This window comes from Aulonocara sp. 'chitande type north' Nkhata Bay, linkage group LG6 (genome assembly GCF_057382095.1).
Source record: "Aulonocara sp. 'chitande type north' Nkhata Bay isolate Kocher_YH1m ecotype deep benthic linkage group LG6, A_spYH_male_GT1.1, whole genome shotgun sequence".
Taxonomy (NCBI): Eukaryota; Metazoa; Chordata; class Actinopteri; order Cichliformes; family Cichlidae; genus Aulonocara; species Aulonocara sp. 'chitande type north' Nkhata Bay.
The window spans coordinates 13556776-13570811 of NC_141349.1; the positions used below are offsets into that span (position 1 = coordinate 13556776).

Here is a 14036-nt window from a genome sequence, read left to right on the forward strand (position 1 = left end):
CCAAATACCTCAGCTGACTCCAATGCTGTGAGAGTTGTGCATAAACCAATGTCCACATATCTCAAAGAAATGAAGTATCACTGCAACGAGTGGGACAGCATTCCTCCAACATGACGCGAGACTGATAAAGTTACAGAGAAACTGATTACTTCAAGTTCTTGCTGTTGAATGTGATTCTACAACCTACTGAACATAGGATGTACTTTGCTTAGTCCTGTCCTGGTCATTGGGAGACCGTGCCCTCTGCTGGCGAGTTTACTTCAGCACTTCAAGAAGCAATACAAAAAACATCTGTTCACTACTTTATAAGAGAAGGCCTCAAAACTGTACATCAAGTTAAAACACAAACAAATAAAACAGGAAGTCTCTTTATTTTGAAATGTTTTATTGTCTGATGTTACACTCAAATAAAAGTCAAACTGAAATTCAATTTGAGCACATAAAATTTATAATTCCTTCAAAATAAAATACTGCAAACTGTCGGTGACACTTGAAGTATGAGTACATCACACGAACACGCATTCATGTCGTTGTCAGCATATTCTTTTCCAGTGTTGTCTACAAGAATCCGTGAGAAATACTAATTCACGGCAAATGTACTAAATCAATTTCAAATTTAGGCAGAAATGAACAGTGCTGATCTAAAAACAAGGAAAACAAGTTTTAGCTTTCATTTGTATTCTGCTCTGTCAGAGTGACGAGTCACAGTAAAATGATTGTACAACACTTGTAATCAGCAAAGTCCTTCTTGTGTTTAACAGTAATATGGTCTTCAGCGTTGAAAAGGGGCTGACGTTATAAAGCAGAGATGCTTAAAAACAAAGAAAAAGAAGAAAAGGAATCATAAGGCACACCCACCTGTCCTATATTGCAGTACTAATTAGTGCAAAACAGACTGTAAACAACTTTCAAGCACATGGAACAAACTACATGATGAACTATGCTGTCACATTTTAAGGAAGCTAATTTTATCTCACTCATTTATTGCACGTCATTTTTCTGCTCACGAGGACTTAAAAAAAGGGAACAAAAGTAAAATTAAAAATGCAGTGTTGATTACATTAACTTAGTATAGACTACCCAGACCAAACTATAATATAAATCAGATACACACAAAGAGAGTGGTCTTCCAAAGACATTAAAGCTGCGTCTAAACTGCTATTGGTCAGTGATGACAAGCTTTTCAAAGCATGCCGAGCACAGGAAGGCGATTTTGACTAATTGTGCAAAGCCTGCATTAGGATGATATTAACACTACAATATGACCCCCTCGCTCCTGAGTACCTTAAATTTCACTCCTAACTGACGGACACTTTGCTTTGGCTCTTTATTCCTAATCATCGGGTATAAACTCTTAACATTCACGCAACCTCTGTATTCAAGCGCGTTTGCATTGACGTCAGCAGCTGTGATCTTTTTTAAGTGAATCCCTCCCTTATGAAGCCTACGAGCAAGACACCCAATGCAGATGTGGAAACACTGACAAGGACATCTGAATGGTGAAAATGTTGAGCCCCAGTGATTTCATTTCTACGCTTGCTGCAGAGCTATACAGGCATATCCCAAGGAAAGGTTTGAAGAGTTAAGTGAAATACTGCTCTTTAAAGGGCGACGACCATCAATGAAGTAAATTACCCGACATCCCTATTTCGCATCGAGTGTCTTTGAGTCAAGAGCCAAAATAATTTGAAAGAAATGGCTGTTCTTATTCTTGGAGATGGTGCGCTGTGCAAGCTTGTGGCTTCACAGCTGCTTACATCCAGCTGATGGTGAAGTTCTGACTCAGGCTGAGACCCAGATCAGCGACTGTTAACACCTGCAGAGAGGAAGGAAAGCATCATTACTGTTTGGAGAATATCTTCATGTGAAACCAAAGCCAACACTATCTGCTGTCTGCATTAAAGCTACAGAACACCATGGCAATAACACATGGCTTCATGAGCACAAGTAATACAGGGTTTTAAATCTAAAATCTACTAATTTGATATTTTATTCAAGACTTATTCAATAATATTATTGATCTTTTTTTTTTTTTAAATCACTGCTTTTTGTCCATCTATAACAATGCCATCAGAAAATTCTATAATATAAAACTAAGATAACCACATTTACATTTCATACCTTAAATACATGTTGCTGCCAGTTTTTCTGTGCTGGACTAATATCATAAAGTTTTGCATTTCTCGAAATAACTGATCAAATTAATTATTTAATGCCCAAATGCAAAAAAAAAAATGACAGCTTTCACAGTACACACTGTGTGACAAACGTGTAAAGTAACAATCAAATTAATTTAAAAATATTTTTAATTGAAAATAAAGGAAGAGGAAAAAGATGGAAATACTGGGTACAGTTTCATCCTGTGTTAGAAACTGAAACAAGGCTGATTTATGAAACCTAGCAGCTTTAACAAGGAAGCATCTTTCGGTAAAAACCAAAGGTACCAGGTTTTTGTTTTGGTTTTTTTGGGGGGGTGGGGGTGGGGGGGGGGGTGTCTCTTTTGCAAAGGTGGGAAAACCCAGTAGATACTTGAGTTCTCTGTTGTGCTGCTGATGTGGTTGTCTCCAGCTGTGGAGTCTGTTAAACTGAGAAAGGTCGCTGTCATGAGAAACTGATTTCAGACTCGCTTCTTCTCTCTGTTGACATAATTGTGATGCTCTGCAGGCTTGATTCACCATGTGCACTTCTCTGTTTGCCCTGTCAGTCTTTTTAAGTTTTTTTTATGATGTGTCACCGTTTTCTTTTTCCAAACCTAAAAACAAAAAAGACCCCACATAACTCAGAACCTCACCTGGTTGTTTCTGTAGGTAAACGGTGCATCTTGGGAGTTCACCAACACTCTGCTCGGCTTCTCCGTCACACCATAGAAGGAGGCCGACTCCACAGTGATGTATGACGCCTCGATGTGGTTAGAGAGCACCTGGGATGTCATTGTGTTCTACAAAATAAGGTAATAAAAAAAGCTCAAACCATTTTTCAACAACACGGGTGAGATTCTCTGAAAACAGCTAAATTAGACAGGTCCAGACACAGTTCATCTACACGAGCAGCGGCATGATGTGTGAAGTCAGATAAAGTAGGCTGGAGCAAACACGCAGGGTAGATTACTGTACTCTACAAAATAGATGAAGGTGAGCACCTGAGCAATGCTGAAGATGATGTAGGCGTACTGGTTGGTCTCGTAGGTGTCGATGGTCTCTCCATCATCCCAGAACAGATCTCCACTGGCTGAACCATCTTGAGAGAGAGCTGAGACGAGGTGGAGAGGCTGACCGGTGCTTACCCACAGGGTCAGGTTGGGCGCCTGTTCAAACATGCAAAGAGAGAAAACATGAATGTGAATCAAGTGGAAGACACACACACGTCTGACCAGTAGAATCACAAATTCAGACACACACACACACACACACACACACACACGGTTTTCAGCATTCTTCAGTTTTCAGCACAGACTTAGAGTTTGTTTGTTATTTTAAAAGGCAAAAGTCCAACACAAGGAGGTAGCATATGGAGCCACAGATATCATCGTTTATAGCACAAAAAAAATTTAACAAATTTTTTTGGCGTAATTTGTGTGAATTACATCTGAATGTGTTTGGATTAAATGTTATATTTTTATGTTTGAGATGCAGAGGTTTCAAAAGGTTCAAATAATAAAATCCAATAAACCATGTATCAGGGCTGTCCAACTCCAGGCCTCGAGAGCCGGTTTCCTGCAGGTTTTAGATCTCACCCTGAGTCAACACACCTGAATCAAATGATTAGTTCGTTACCAGGCCTCTGGAGAACTTCAGGACATGTTGAGGAGCTAATTTAGCCATTTAAATCAGCTGTGTTGGATCAAGGACACATCTAAAACCTGCAGGACACCGGCCCTCGAGGCCTGGAGTTGGACACCCCTGCCAGATATGCACTGATAGATATCGGCGACAAGTGTAGATATGCATGTGCTTTCCCTTCATATCTAGCACACAACGGGAGATTGTCTGTTTCAGACACGCTGACACTTCTGGAAACGCTCTGTGGGGTTTCGACGAGAAAGCTGACGAGGTAGGGCTGCCTCCCCCTTACACAGTGCAGTATGGTCTGTGCTGCTTGCTACACAAGGTTTACTGACCGGCTGGCAGGTTAAAGACTGTTTGATGTTCAGTCTGAGTCAGACATTTGCATTCTCACCTCGGCCAAGGTAATGTGAAGCAAAGTTGAGTGCTTCAGCGTGAAAAGTCCCATTTTAGCCTAAATTTCCTTCAAACTTTGGTAAACTTGTTCTAAATTTCATTGCAAAAATAATAATATTGGAGTTAAAGGCAAAGCTTTCACCTTGTTCTCTTACACTTTGCCACTTTTACTGCTGAGTGCTACTGCAGAGTGGATTGTTTATGGTGTGAACAGGATCCAACTTCTATCCGAACAAACTAGCAGGTGCACGCTGCAAGTTTAGGCTACAGCAGCTCCTGTACCCACTCTGTCATGCTTTGCATTCTGGGATCTGGGAGAGTACCATACATATGTGAAGGTCAGTACGGCCAATCAAGTAGCTGTAAAATGAGCATAAATTCTCCATGTTCTCTACTCATCCAGAACACAGAACACTTCCTTTGTTTACTGTTGTTGCTCCCGCCTCAGACGCACTTGGCCAATCAGCAGACTGAACATTCTCACGTTTTTTTTTTTTATGACAGATTTTGGTTCGAGTAAACAAACTGCAGTGTAAGATGCCCTTAGGTTTACAGGGATTACAGCCACATATTCTGACTGTACTATTTAAAAGTCTGCCCATGGTTAATTTGAGCATCCAGCATTGTAACAGGACCGTTTTAGCTGAAAAACCTTTTACCTGTGTTGGTATAATGGAGCCCTCACGCAAATGCAGGTTGATCTTATCTAGAGGCGCTTTGAGTTGAAGCTCTTCGCCCTTACTGGTCACACAGTCGCCCTGGGAAGTAAAGGAACACACATGATATAAGCACTCTGATCAAGTCACCATACGCTCTGTCCTCGCACTATCGCTCACAGAGTCTCACCGTGTAATAGTCGTACCACAGTCCCTCAGGGAAGTAACCATCCACGTAGACCACTCCAGGATCCAACACTGGTGTCACCAACAAACTCTTCCCCCACATGAACTGCTTGTCGATGCCGTAGGCTTTCACGTCTTTGGGAAACCTTTTGAGTACGTAAAGTTATGCACCCCGGAAACACACGGAATACATGAAAATCTGTGCTTTTAGGATTCCTACTCACTCGAACATTATTGGTCGAGCCACTGTGTGTCCGTGCACATGCGCGTGATGGAAGAGAGTGTAGAGAACAGGGAAGAGAGAGTAGCGCAGCAGCAGAGCCTCCTTCGTGGCTGTGCGAGCAAGCGGGCTGAAAGCTGTCGGGTCTTGAGGCTGTAAAACCACAAAAATAAGCCCCACACACAGTAGGAGATGCAAAATAGAAAAATGAATCCATTAGTAGACATGCAGTTACATGTTTAGATTCTCCAAATGACGTCTCAAGCTACAAAACAAACACTGATGTAAAAGTTTCAGGTGTCATCACGAAACTATAAATAAACAAATAAGTACAATTTTCAGAAGCACAGCTAAACCTGTAAGTGATAAACTGAAGAGGACACTCTTACCTTCATGCTGATGGCGTTGTGGTTTCGTGTGAACGGATAGAAAGCTCCCAGCTGAGTCCAGCGGACGCACAATTCCTCCTGCGTCTCCTCGCTGAAGCCGCAGACATCTGCTCCCACCAGCGGGATGCCCAAAAGGTTAAAGGTCAGCATACCTGCACAGAAGGAAATGGGAGTTAAATATCCAACGATGAGACGGACAATTTCACACGAAACATCCTCAAATCCAAAATGATAAATAATAGAAGAGATTATCCAAGAATTCAAATAAGCAGTTTTTCGACAACAGATCAGCCACAGTGTCGTCGTTTATGCATCAGTGTGTATGATCTGTATCTGCTGAACTTCTGACCTGCTATAGAAGTGTAAAGGTCTTTCCACTGACTCCTGTTGTCTCCAAGCCAGTGACCAGAGTACATGCCCTGACTGGGGAAGGTGGAGCGAGAGATCACGAAAGGTCTCTTTGCCACAATTCGCTTCAGAGCGCTGAACACGGGGACAGAGAGGAAGTGAAAACAACAAGACAAAGTGTGTAATGAAGAAGTATTGTAGTGTTTTATTTCCGTTGCGTGTGTACATCCGAGTATTGAGAGCATCAAACCTTGCAGAGGCTTTAGCTTCCATCAGTCCATACAGACTGTGCATGTTGTAATGTATGGACTGCTTCTGCTGCGCGGTGGCACACAAGGTTTTGGCTCTCAGCAAACCTCCCAGTACACCTGAAAGCAGAAGACCCCATGAAACCCAAATGTATTGTATGTTTGTAGTGTGATCTCTGTTGTAGATCCAATCTCCTACCTGGAGTGTAAGGAGGGTTTTCAAGATTGTTTGTTGGGCAGCCACTGGTCGATCCATCCAGGAAGTTTGATGGCTCATTCATGTCCTAAAACCAAGTGAAGTGTTGTCAGATCTTTAAATAATCATAAGGAGACATCTAGGCAGGAGTCAGTGATTACTTATTTAACAGCCTGCACTGTTCTCATACTTACAATCCATAATCCATCAAACGCCACCTTATCGTGGAACATCTGTAGGTTGTCATACCACCATTCATGTGTCACTTCATCAGAGAAATCTGGATATGCCGTGAGACCAGGCCACACCTGGAAACGGGAAGAAAGAATTTTAGTTTAAATTCATGCTTAACATTCAAAACCATGTTCATTTATTATTGGGCTCGCCAGGCTGCACTTAAGAACCGGTCCAGCTGAATTACGTAGAGCTAATGAAGCTGGAGAACTTTCAAAAGCTTTCAGCTATACTGTAGCTACTGTAGTACCGCCCAGATTAATGAGTGAGTGAGCTGTGATGAGCCTAAAGTCAGAGTTTTCTGGTACATGAACGGGGCTCTCTTTTTGTCTTGCTAAATCGCCATGGTAACTTATGTTTAACATAACCTGGTCAGGAGTAGGTCGCTTTCCATGCTCAAGACAGAACGTTTATGGATTCTCACATTCTGTGTCAGGACACTGAACACTTCTATTAAAACCTCTGAATCAGTGACGTCTACATGGGTTTAAGTGATCGAAGAACTGGTGGAGTAAGAAGCTGGTTCAGTGTAACTCTGCTTTCTTTGATTGGGGATTTGATTTGAGACAGCAGGTATCACAATGATAGTTAGCAGCTTTCAAAGAAAGCCCGGGGTCTCTGCGCATGCTAAAATAAAAGCAGGCTTCTGATGCATTATTTGCATCTTCTGCACAAAATGAACCAATTAAGTTCTGCCCAATCAGTCAAGAGAAACAGCAGGAGAGATAAAGGATGTAAAGACTTATTACAGCAAAACACAACACAGGTACATCAAAGTAGAGAAGAGGGGAATGTTGCAGAAAACTGTTAATCCTGTAAATTCATCAGTGAAAGTATTTATTTTACCCCTGGGTGCACTCTCAATATTAACATTAGATAAGTGTATTCAGGTCTGACATGGCCTCCATAATGAAGGAATGAATATTCTCTGTGATAAATACCAATAAAAACATCTTAATAGCAGCAATACTGACTTAGCAGCAGATTAGGCCCAGGCATATTTATGCTTAAAATTCCTGTGAAACAAGACGCACAACAACGAACATCTCTGCTAAGTATCTACTGTGCACTTTGATTATTTCATCAGCAAAAGAATCAATGAAAAAGTGGGGCTCACAAATACTTAAATCTACTCTGGAACAAGAAAGCCCAGCACCATCATATACAGCCTCTAGGCTCAACATGTTTCCCTAACTCATTAATCCTGCGTCACAGAACATGGCTCAGTTAATGTGGTTGTGTGGCTTCATGTCTCACCTTCCCAATAAGCGTTTTCCCTTCAGCATCTTTAATAAAAACTCCTCTCTTTACACCTTCATCGAAGGGCCAGTATGAGCCCTCGGGTTGTGTGCTGCTGATACCCGGGTCCTGAAGGATTAATAAACGACTCACTTAAACACTCACATGCCAAAGCAGACACAAAACACATGAGACCAAGTACACGTGTGTTTGCATACCAGGATCATGACGTAGCGTTGGTTATGAGCATGTAGGTCCCTGACCAGTTCAGGTAGTGTGTCAAACTTTTTTGATTCATATGTAAAGTCCATAAATTTGTCCATGTAGTCAATGTCATTCCATTGGACATCCTGCGATTAAACAGACTCATTATTATTAATAATAAAATGAATTCACTCATCCTAAAGCTACTTAAGAGAAATGCATATGTTTAGGGTTAATTACAAAAGAACAAAAACTAAAAACACTGACACGTACTACAAAAGAAATTACCTGAGGTATCCCATAATTCCTCATGCTCTTGACAACCTCCCACGTAGAATTACTCGTGTCGTAGCCCCATCGGCAGAGATGGTACCCTAAGGCCCAGTAGACTGGCATCGCTGGGTATCCTGTGTCAACAAAGATGGATGAAAAGAAAGCGGCGATTCTCAAAACAAAAACAGGACAAACTCAAGGTGACAGAGGCAAAAGGCTGGAGTTATTTATATAATGGAGTTCCACAGGGTTCTATGCTGGGACCAGTTTGTTTACATTTCACATGCTTCTCTCAGGCCTAGAATACATTTTCATTGCTATACAGATCATAACCAGCTTCATCTATCCATGAAGTTAGATAACACACGGCAATTGATTAAACTACAGTAATGTCATGAAGACATAAAAACCTGGATGACCTCCGATTTCCTGCTTATAATGTGAGATATTTCCAGAGTAATCATCTGTCTTACCAGATTCTTAGTCTAGATGGCATTACTTTGGCCTCCAGTAACACTGTGAGGAACCTTGGAGTCATTTTTGACCAAGACATGTCCTTCAATGCACATATTAAACAAATATGTTGGACTGCTTTCTTCCATTTGTGCAACATCTCTAAAATGATCCTGTCTCAGGGTGATGCTGAAATTAGTTCATGCATTTATTACTTCTAGGCTGGACTACTGTCATTCATATGACTGTTCTAAAAGCTCCCTGAAAAGCCTTCAGTTGTTCCAAAAAATGCTGCAGCAAGAGTCCTGACAGGGACCAGAAAGAGAGAATATTTCTCCTGTACTGGCTCCTCTTCATTGGCTCCCTGTTAAATCCTAACTCAAATTTAAAATCCTACTTATCACACGAGGTGATAAGTCTATACAAGGTCTTGAATAATCAGGCTCCATCTTATCTTGACATAGTACTATAGTACTGCATCACCCCAGTAGAGCACTTAAAAGGGAGTTTTTCCTTCCCACTTTTGCCAAGTGTTTGCTCAAAGGGTGGTTGTCTGATTTTTGAGGTTTTCTCCCATGAAAACATGGATCAGGGTGCAGTACACATGCCTACATATATGTGCATCTCATCACAGTGCTACTACTGACCTACAACATCCACATATTGCTGAACCACTGAACCAGGATCAGGACCAAGGAAAATGTAAAAGTCAAGGATCCCACCAATAGTACGCCAGGTAAGGGCCGGGGTAGGCTGGAGGGCCACGTCTGACAAAACAGATAAGAAACTGATGAGACATTTTTCATCAAAAGAAACGTGCACTTTAGAAGAAAATAGAGTAAGATATTAGGCTGATCATTCTCATTTCCAAACTACATCTTCAGTTTGTGAAAGAACAACACAGAAAACAAACGCAGAAAAGAACAGAGGTCTGTATAATAATCTAAAGGTGATTTTCAACATAACTTAGTTCAATGGCAAAATGAAACAAATCTTATTAAAACTTCAGTACATTGCAAATCGTTTTACAGTTTGTGTTGGCAAAGCTCTGAATAATCAATATGACATCTGAGTATGATATGAAGTTTATTGTCACACACTGGAAAGTCCATTTGTAACTTCTGCTTTTATGAAATTGCTTAACTTAGTCAGCTGCTGTCATGTGAACTTGACTTGTAAGCTTAAGCATTTTATTCTGCTGTTCCTGAGTGTTTGTGTATGTGACCTATTGCACATTGTGAAACCAGAAGGTATTAGGGTGACTAACAGACTTACCCATTGCATTGCTGTTCAGCAGGAAGAAGCCGTGTGCGTTCCCTCCATCTTCCATTGCCAGGTAAAATGGATGAGCCCCATACAGGTTTGTCTGCTCCTACAGTACGGAAGAAGAATGCAAAGATATTACAATACATTTCATGTAATCTGCAGTTTTATCCAGCCAGTTAACAAAATTAATTCAGCCTCCTGTCATCCTCCAAAGACAGCCTGCAACAGCTTTGTGAACTGACTGCAAACGTGAGAGCATGGCAGCCAAGTATCAAAGATGATCAGACAGAATAACTAACTGATCATTTTACTGACAAAAACTATATTAACGTGAACATCTGAGGGATCACACAGCAGCTGTGTCTGTGACTGATGGTTACCGTTGGAGGCACATCTCTAGCCCACATGGTGAGCGTGTTCCAGTGGACATCGTGCAGGAAGGTGGAGCGATGCTCGCCCAGGCCATAAATGAACTGCGTAGGTAGGGAAGTGGAGAACTGGAGGAACTGATCCGCGTAGAAGAGAGGCGCCACAGTGGTGTTCAGACTAACAGGAAACATTTGGACAAGCATTAATGAGACTGTTATTTCATAACTGAATACATATATACAGTTAAGAGTATCCAATATGTATATGAATGAGGAAATCTAACTACAGCCCTTTTCTTCAACGTAAGCCAAATGAGACCTACAACACAGAGCCGCAAGTGGAAAAAAATCCCTCTGAATCAGATATTTTATTCCTCACATTTCAGAATGTCCCATTCAGCTCAGACTTACAGTACTGCTCCTGTTGAGCGCCTCTTCACCACAAGACCAAATGGTTGCTTTGAGAGCTCGATGATATAATCTGGGCTTTCTGTCTTGTTGGTGACAGTGGGGACGGAGATGGGAACTTCAAAGCGTGAGCTTGAAGGGTCGGTGATCTTGATGGAGAAAAATTTGTGGTTAACTGACAGTAATTGTTACAAACATTTTATCAGAATTTAAAAAAAAAAAAAACTTAATTAATCAAGCAAATTTACAGGATTAGATTTGAACCTGATGAAATGAAAAATGCAATGCAAAGGAGAGCAAATTTTTCTTACATCTGTAATAGACAGGTGTAGTTTCTCTTATCTTTATTGTCATGAATATTAATCAATAAAATTATCACAGTGCAAAGGTCAACATGTTTGTTTTATATGCAAAGCAAGAATCAACAGATGTGTGCACTGGAAGTCCATCTGCCCATCTTTTTTCCACATTTAGGTTTCTTACAGTGTGACTCAGTCATTTCATATAAAGTTTCTTAACTATCGCTGTCCAACAATCATGTTTATTTAAGACTATAAGGCAGTTTAGCCCGTGCCAATTTCCAAATTACAGCCTTTATATAATACCCTTTTATTTAAACCAAATACTAATTCTTTTATTGGTCTGTCGCTTCCTCCAATTAAGAAAATGAACACAGAAACAGAAGATCAGTGCAAAAACGCAGCATGAATTATAAGTTTTAAAGGCTCTTTAATACATGAACATGAGCAAAATGTATTCATCAACTTGTAAGTTTCCAAAATTTTGCCCTTCTATGTTTTCCATGACTAAATGTGAAACCTCTACTCACCCTGACACGCAGCCGCTTGTCCGTCTCATAACGCATCTCCACTTCTATGGTGAGGATGTCTCCAGGGTAATACGTCTTCACCTCCTTCACGAGCGTAGCTTTCTGTCCCAGCAGCGTGTCATTTAGTGACACGAGCGAGTACGAAGGGAACTCTGAAGGATAGAAACACCAAGGGATTCCATTTTTCCCTGACGGGCGACTGGCAGAGGAGAAAGCGGTGGACGCAGGGATAAAGCAGCAGTTCCTTGCCTCGCACAGCTCTCGGGTCACAACCACCCCTCTTTCAGGGTAGCAATCAAACCTCCACGCCTCTGGTATCAGACTGCATGTCTCACTGCGGAAAGAGGCAGCAGTATCGTTCGCTGATGTTTGCACTTTGGGGCCCGGTGTTTGTCCTGGGCCCGGCAATGGCGGTTTATGCTCCTGTTGGTTGGGAGTGTGCAGCCATAACACAGCACCCAGTAGCCATGCTCCACAGAGCACCAGCAGGAGGCAGCCGATCACCAGGAGGCCCGTGGTGACGGAGCATGAAGGTCCACGTTGAAGCAATGAGGCGTCCTCTGGCTCCAGCGCCTTGAAACACAGGAATGAAGTAAAAATCCAGTTTCAGCACTGGATACAGTAAAATACAGACTTTCCTCATAAAGATCCTAATTCTTGTGAGTCATCCTAATGAAAGAGATAATATACTAAAACGTAAAATTGTAAGCCTCTACGGATTATAAAATGACAAACAGATTCATAAACACAAGCTAACTCACTGAAGCCTCGCCTTGAACAGGCTCTTCTGACAAAACTGCGCTGGAAAACTGGACATCTTCAGGATTCAACTTCTTGTAGGAAACCATTGTGGCAATAAGAGTCTATGACAGTGAGAGACAGAGGAGAGCAAAGTCAGTCGAGACATGCAGCCACGATTCATTTCCTTTGTGTGAAGCTGCTGGAAGACGTGCATGACAAACAGTGAAGTGAAACTTAGTTTCTCCCATTTCAATGCAATGAGTACAATGGAAAAAATATACAAACAAACTACAGTGTCTGCGATGTCTAATGTTTATTAAGCATTAGGGTTAAGATTTAGGCATTTACTCAACTGTAATAAATGTCACAATTAATGTGCCTAATACCACCATACACCAGCTGTTCCGTGACTAATATACTGGGCATGCTGCATTTTGAACTGCAGCAAGTTTAGCCTTCAAGTAAAGGTCACACATGCGGAAAATACGCGTTAACTGCAGTTATATTCGCTTATATAAACAAAGAAATGAATTTAATGAAATTTATATTTTAATATCGTAATCCAAGCTGCGGTGTTATTCCCAGTCACACGAATGAGAGGTCCTGAACAACTTGTGGCTAACTTTAGCTAGCTACTGCGTAGATATACACGTGAATGTCAAAGTTCACCTAGGAGACGTACGGCCTCTAAGTTCATTCGAGATTTATTTACAGGTGTTAAGCAATAGATAAAACAGCTGTTCACCCTAGCCTGCTACAGTGGTTCGCTATTGTTTTTCATTAAGGTTACGTACGTTAGCGTTAGCTTACTTTAGCAGCAGTCTTAAGTTTAGCAAACGTTTACAGACAGGAGTGTTACCTTTAGCGACGTCCAACCGGATATGCTTTATTCTCTGCAGGCGCAGAGGTGCAATATACAGCCCAAAGTTAGCTTTAAATTACGCGTTACGAAGCTAAATTTTTCGTAGTGTTAATAACCTCTGCCACCACAGCCTGCTCGGCGCGGTGTGCGTTTATTTATCTCTACGGCGCTTTCAAAACACCTCGTAATTCCAACAACTTCCGTTTGACGCAGTCCCCTCCAACAAACTTTGAGCATACAGCCTTTATGCTCCACAAACAAATATCTCGTGTTGAGATATATATATATATATATGGTCGGTAAAATAAAAATTACCGACCATATGTTAGTAATTTTTTGTTTCCCAACACTGGTCAGAAGAACGCTTGCTCTCAGCGGTGCTGCCTTTAGGAGCAGCTGGGACTTCTGTGAAAGTGGTGGCAATATGTGAAGGCGATTAGATGACCAACATCTATCATGACTGAAAAAAACATAAGTAAAAATTTCAAGTTATTACTGCAAAATTTCAGCTTGGTATCCCAAAATTTCAAATTATGTTCCCAATTTCAAGGAATCAGACAGACAAACAAACAAAAAAATTTAAAGAAAAAAAAGGAAAATCAGTTAAGAAGAAGAAAAAAAAAAAAGTAGAAAAATGGCTGTCCCAATTTGAAACATTTTTAGTCTCAGGTGGAGAAATATGATTTACAGATTTTCATTTGTGAAACTTGTGATGCACAATAGTGTAAACAGAATTTT

At 41.1% G+C, this 14036-nt stretch overlaps 1 protein-coding gene across 2 annotated transcripts; it reads right to left on the reverse strand.

The window, feature by feature from the left end:
• Positions 1 to 373: 373 nt before the first annotated feature.
• Positions 374 to 13477, reverse strand: gaa2 (alpha glucosidase 2). 2 transcript variants are annotated; one of them, XM_086295053.1, is made up of 21 exons: positions 13296 to 13477; positions 12457 to 12558; positions 11696 to 12268; positions 10870 to 11015; positions 10471 to 10636; positions 10100 to 10196; positions 9472 to 9591; positions 8387 to 8505; positions 8113 to 8244; positions 7913 to 8023; positions 6616 to 6729; positions 6425 to 6509; positions 6228 to 6345; positions 5979 to 6112; positions 5630 to 5781; positions 5245 to 5393; positions 5025 to 5166; positions 4838 to 4936; positions 3140 to 3304; positions 2792 to 2938; positions 374 to 1816 (listed from the first exon to the last, which is right to left on the reverse strand). In XM_086295053.1, exons 2-21 carry the CDS (start codon positions 12541 to 12543, stop codon positions 1754 to 1756), a joined length of 2919 nt encoding a protein of 972 aa, XP_086151179.1. In that variant the 5' UTR covers positions 12544 to 12558; positions 13296 to 13477; the 3' UTR covers positions 374 to 1753. The 2 variants fall into 2 exon arrangements, with proteins under 2 accessions (XP_086151179.1, XP_086151178.1); XM_086295052.1 differs by lacking the exon at positions 13296 to 13477 and adding an exon at positions 12790 to 12963.
• Positions 13478 to 14036: the final 559 nt, after the last annotated feature.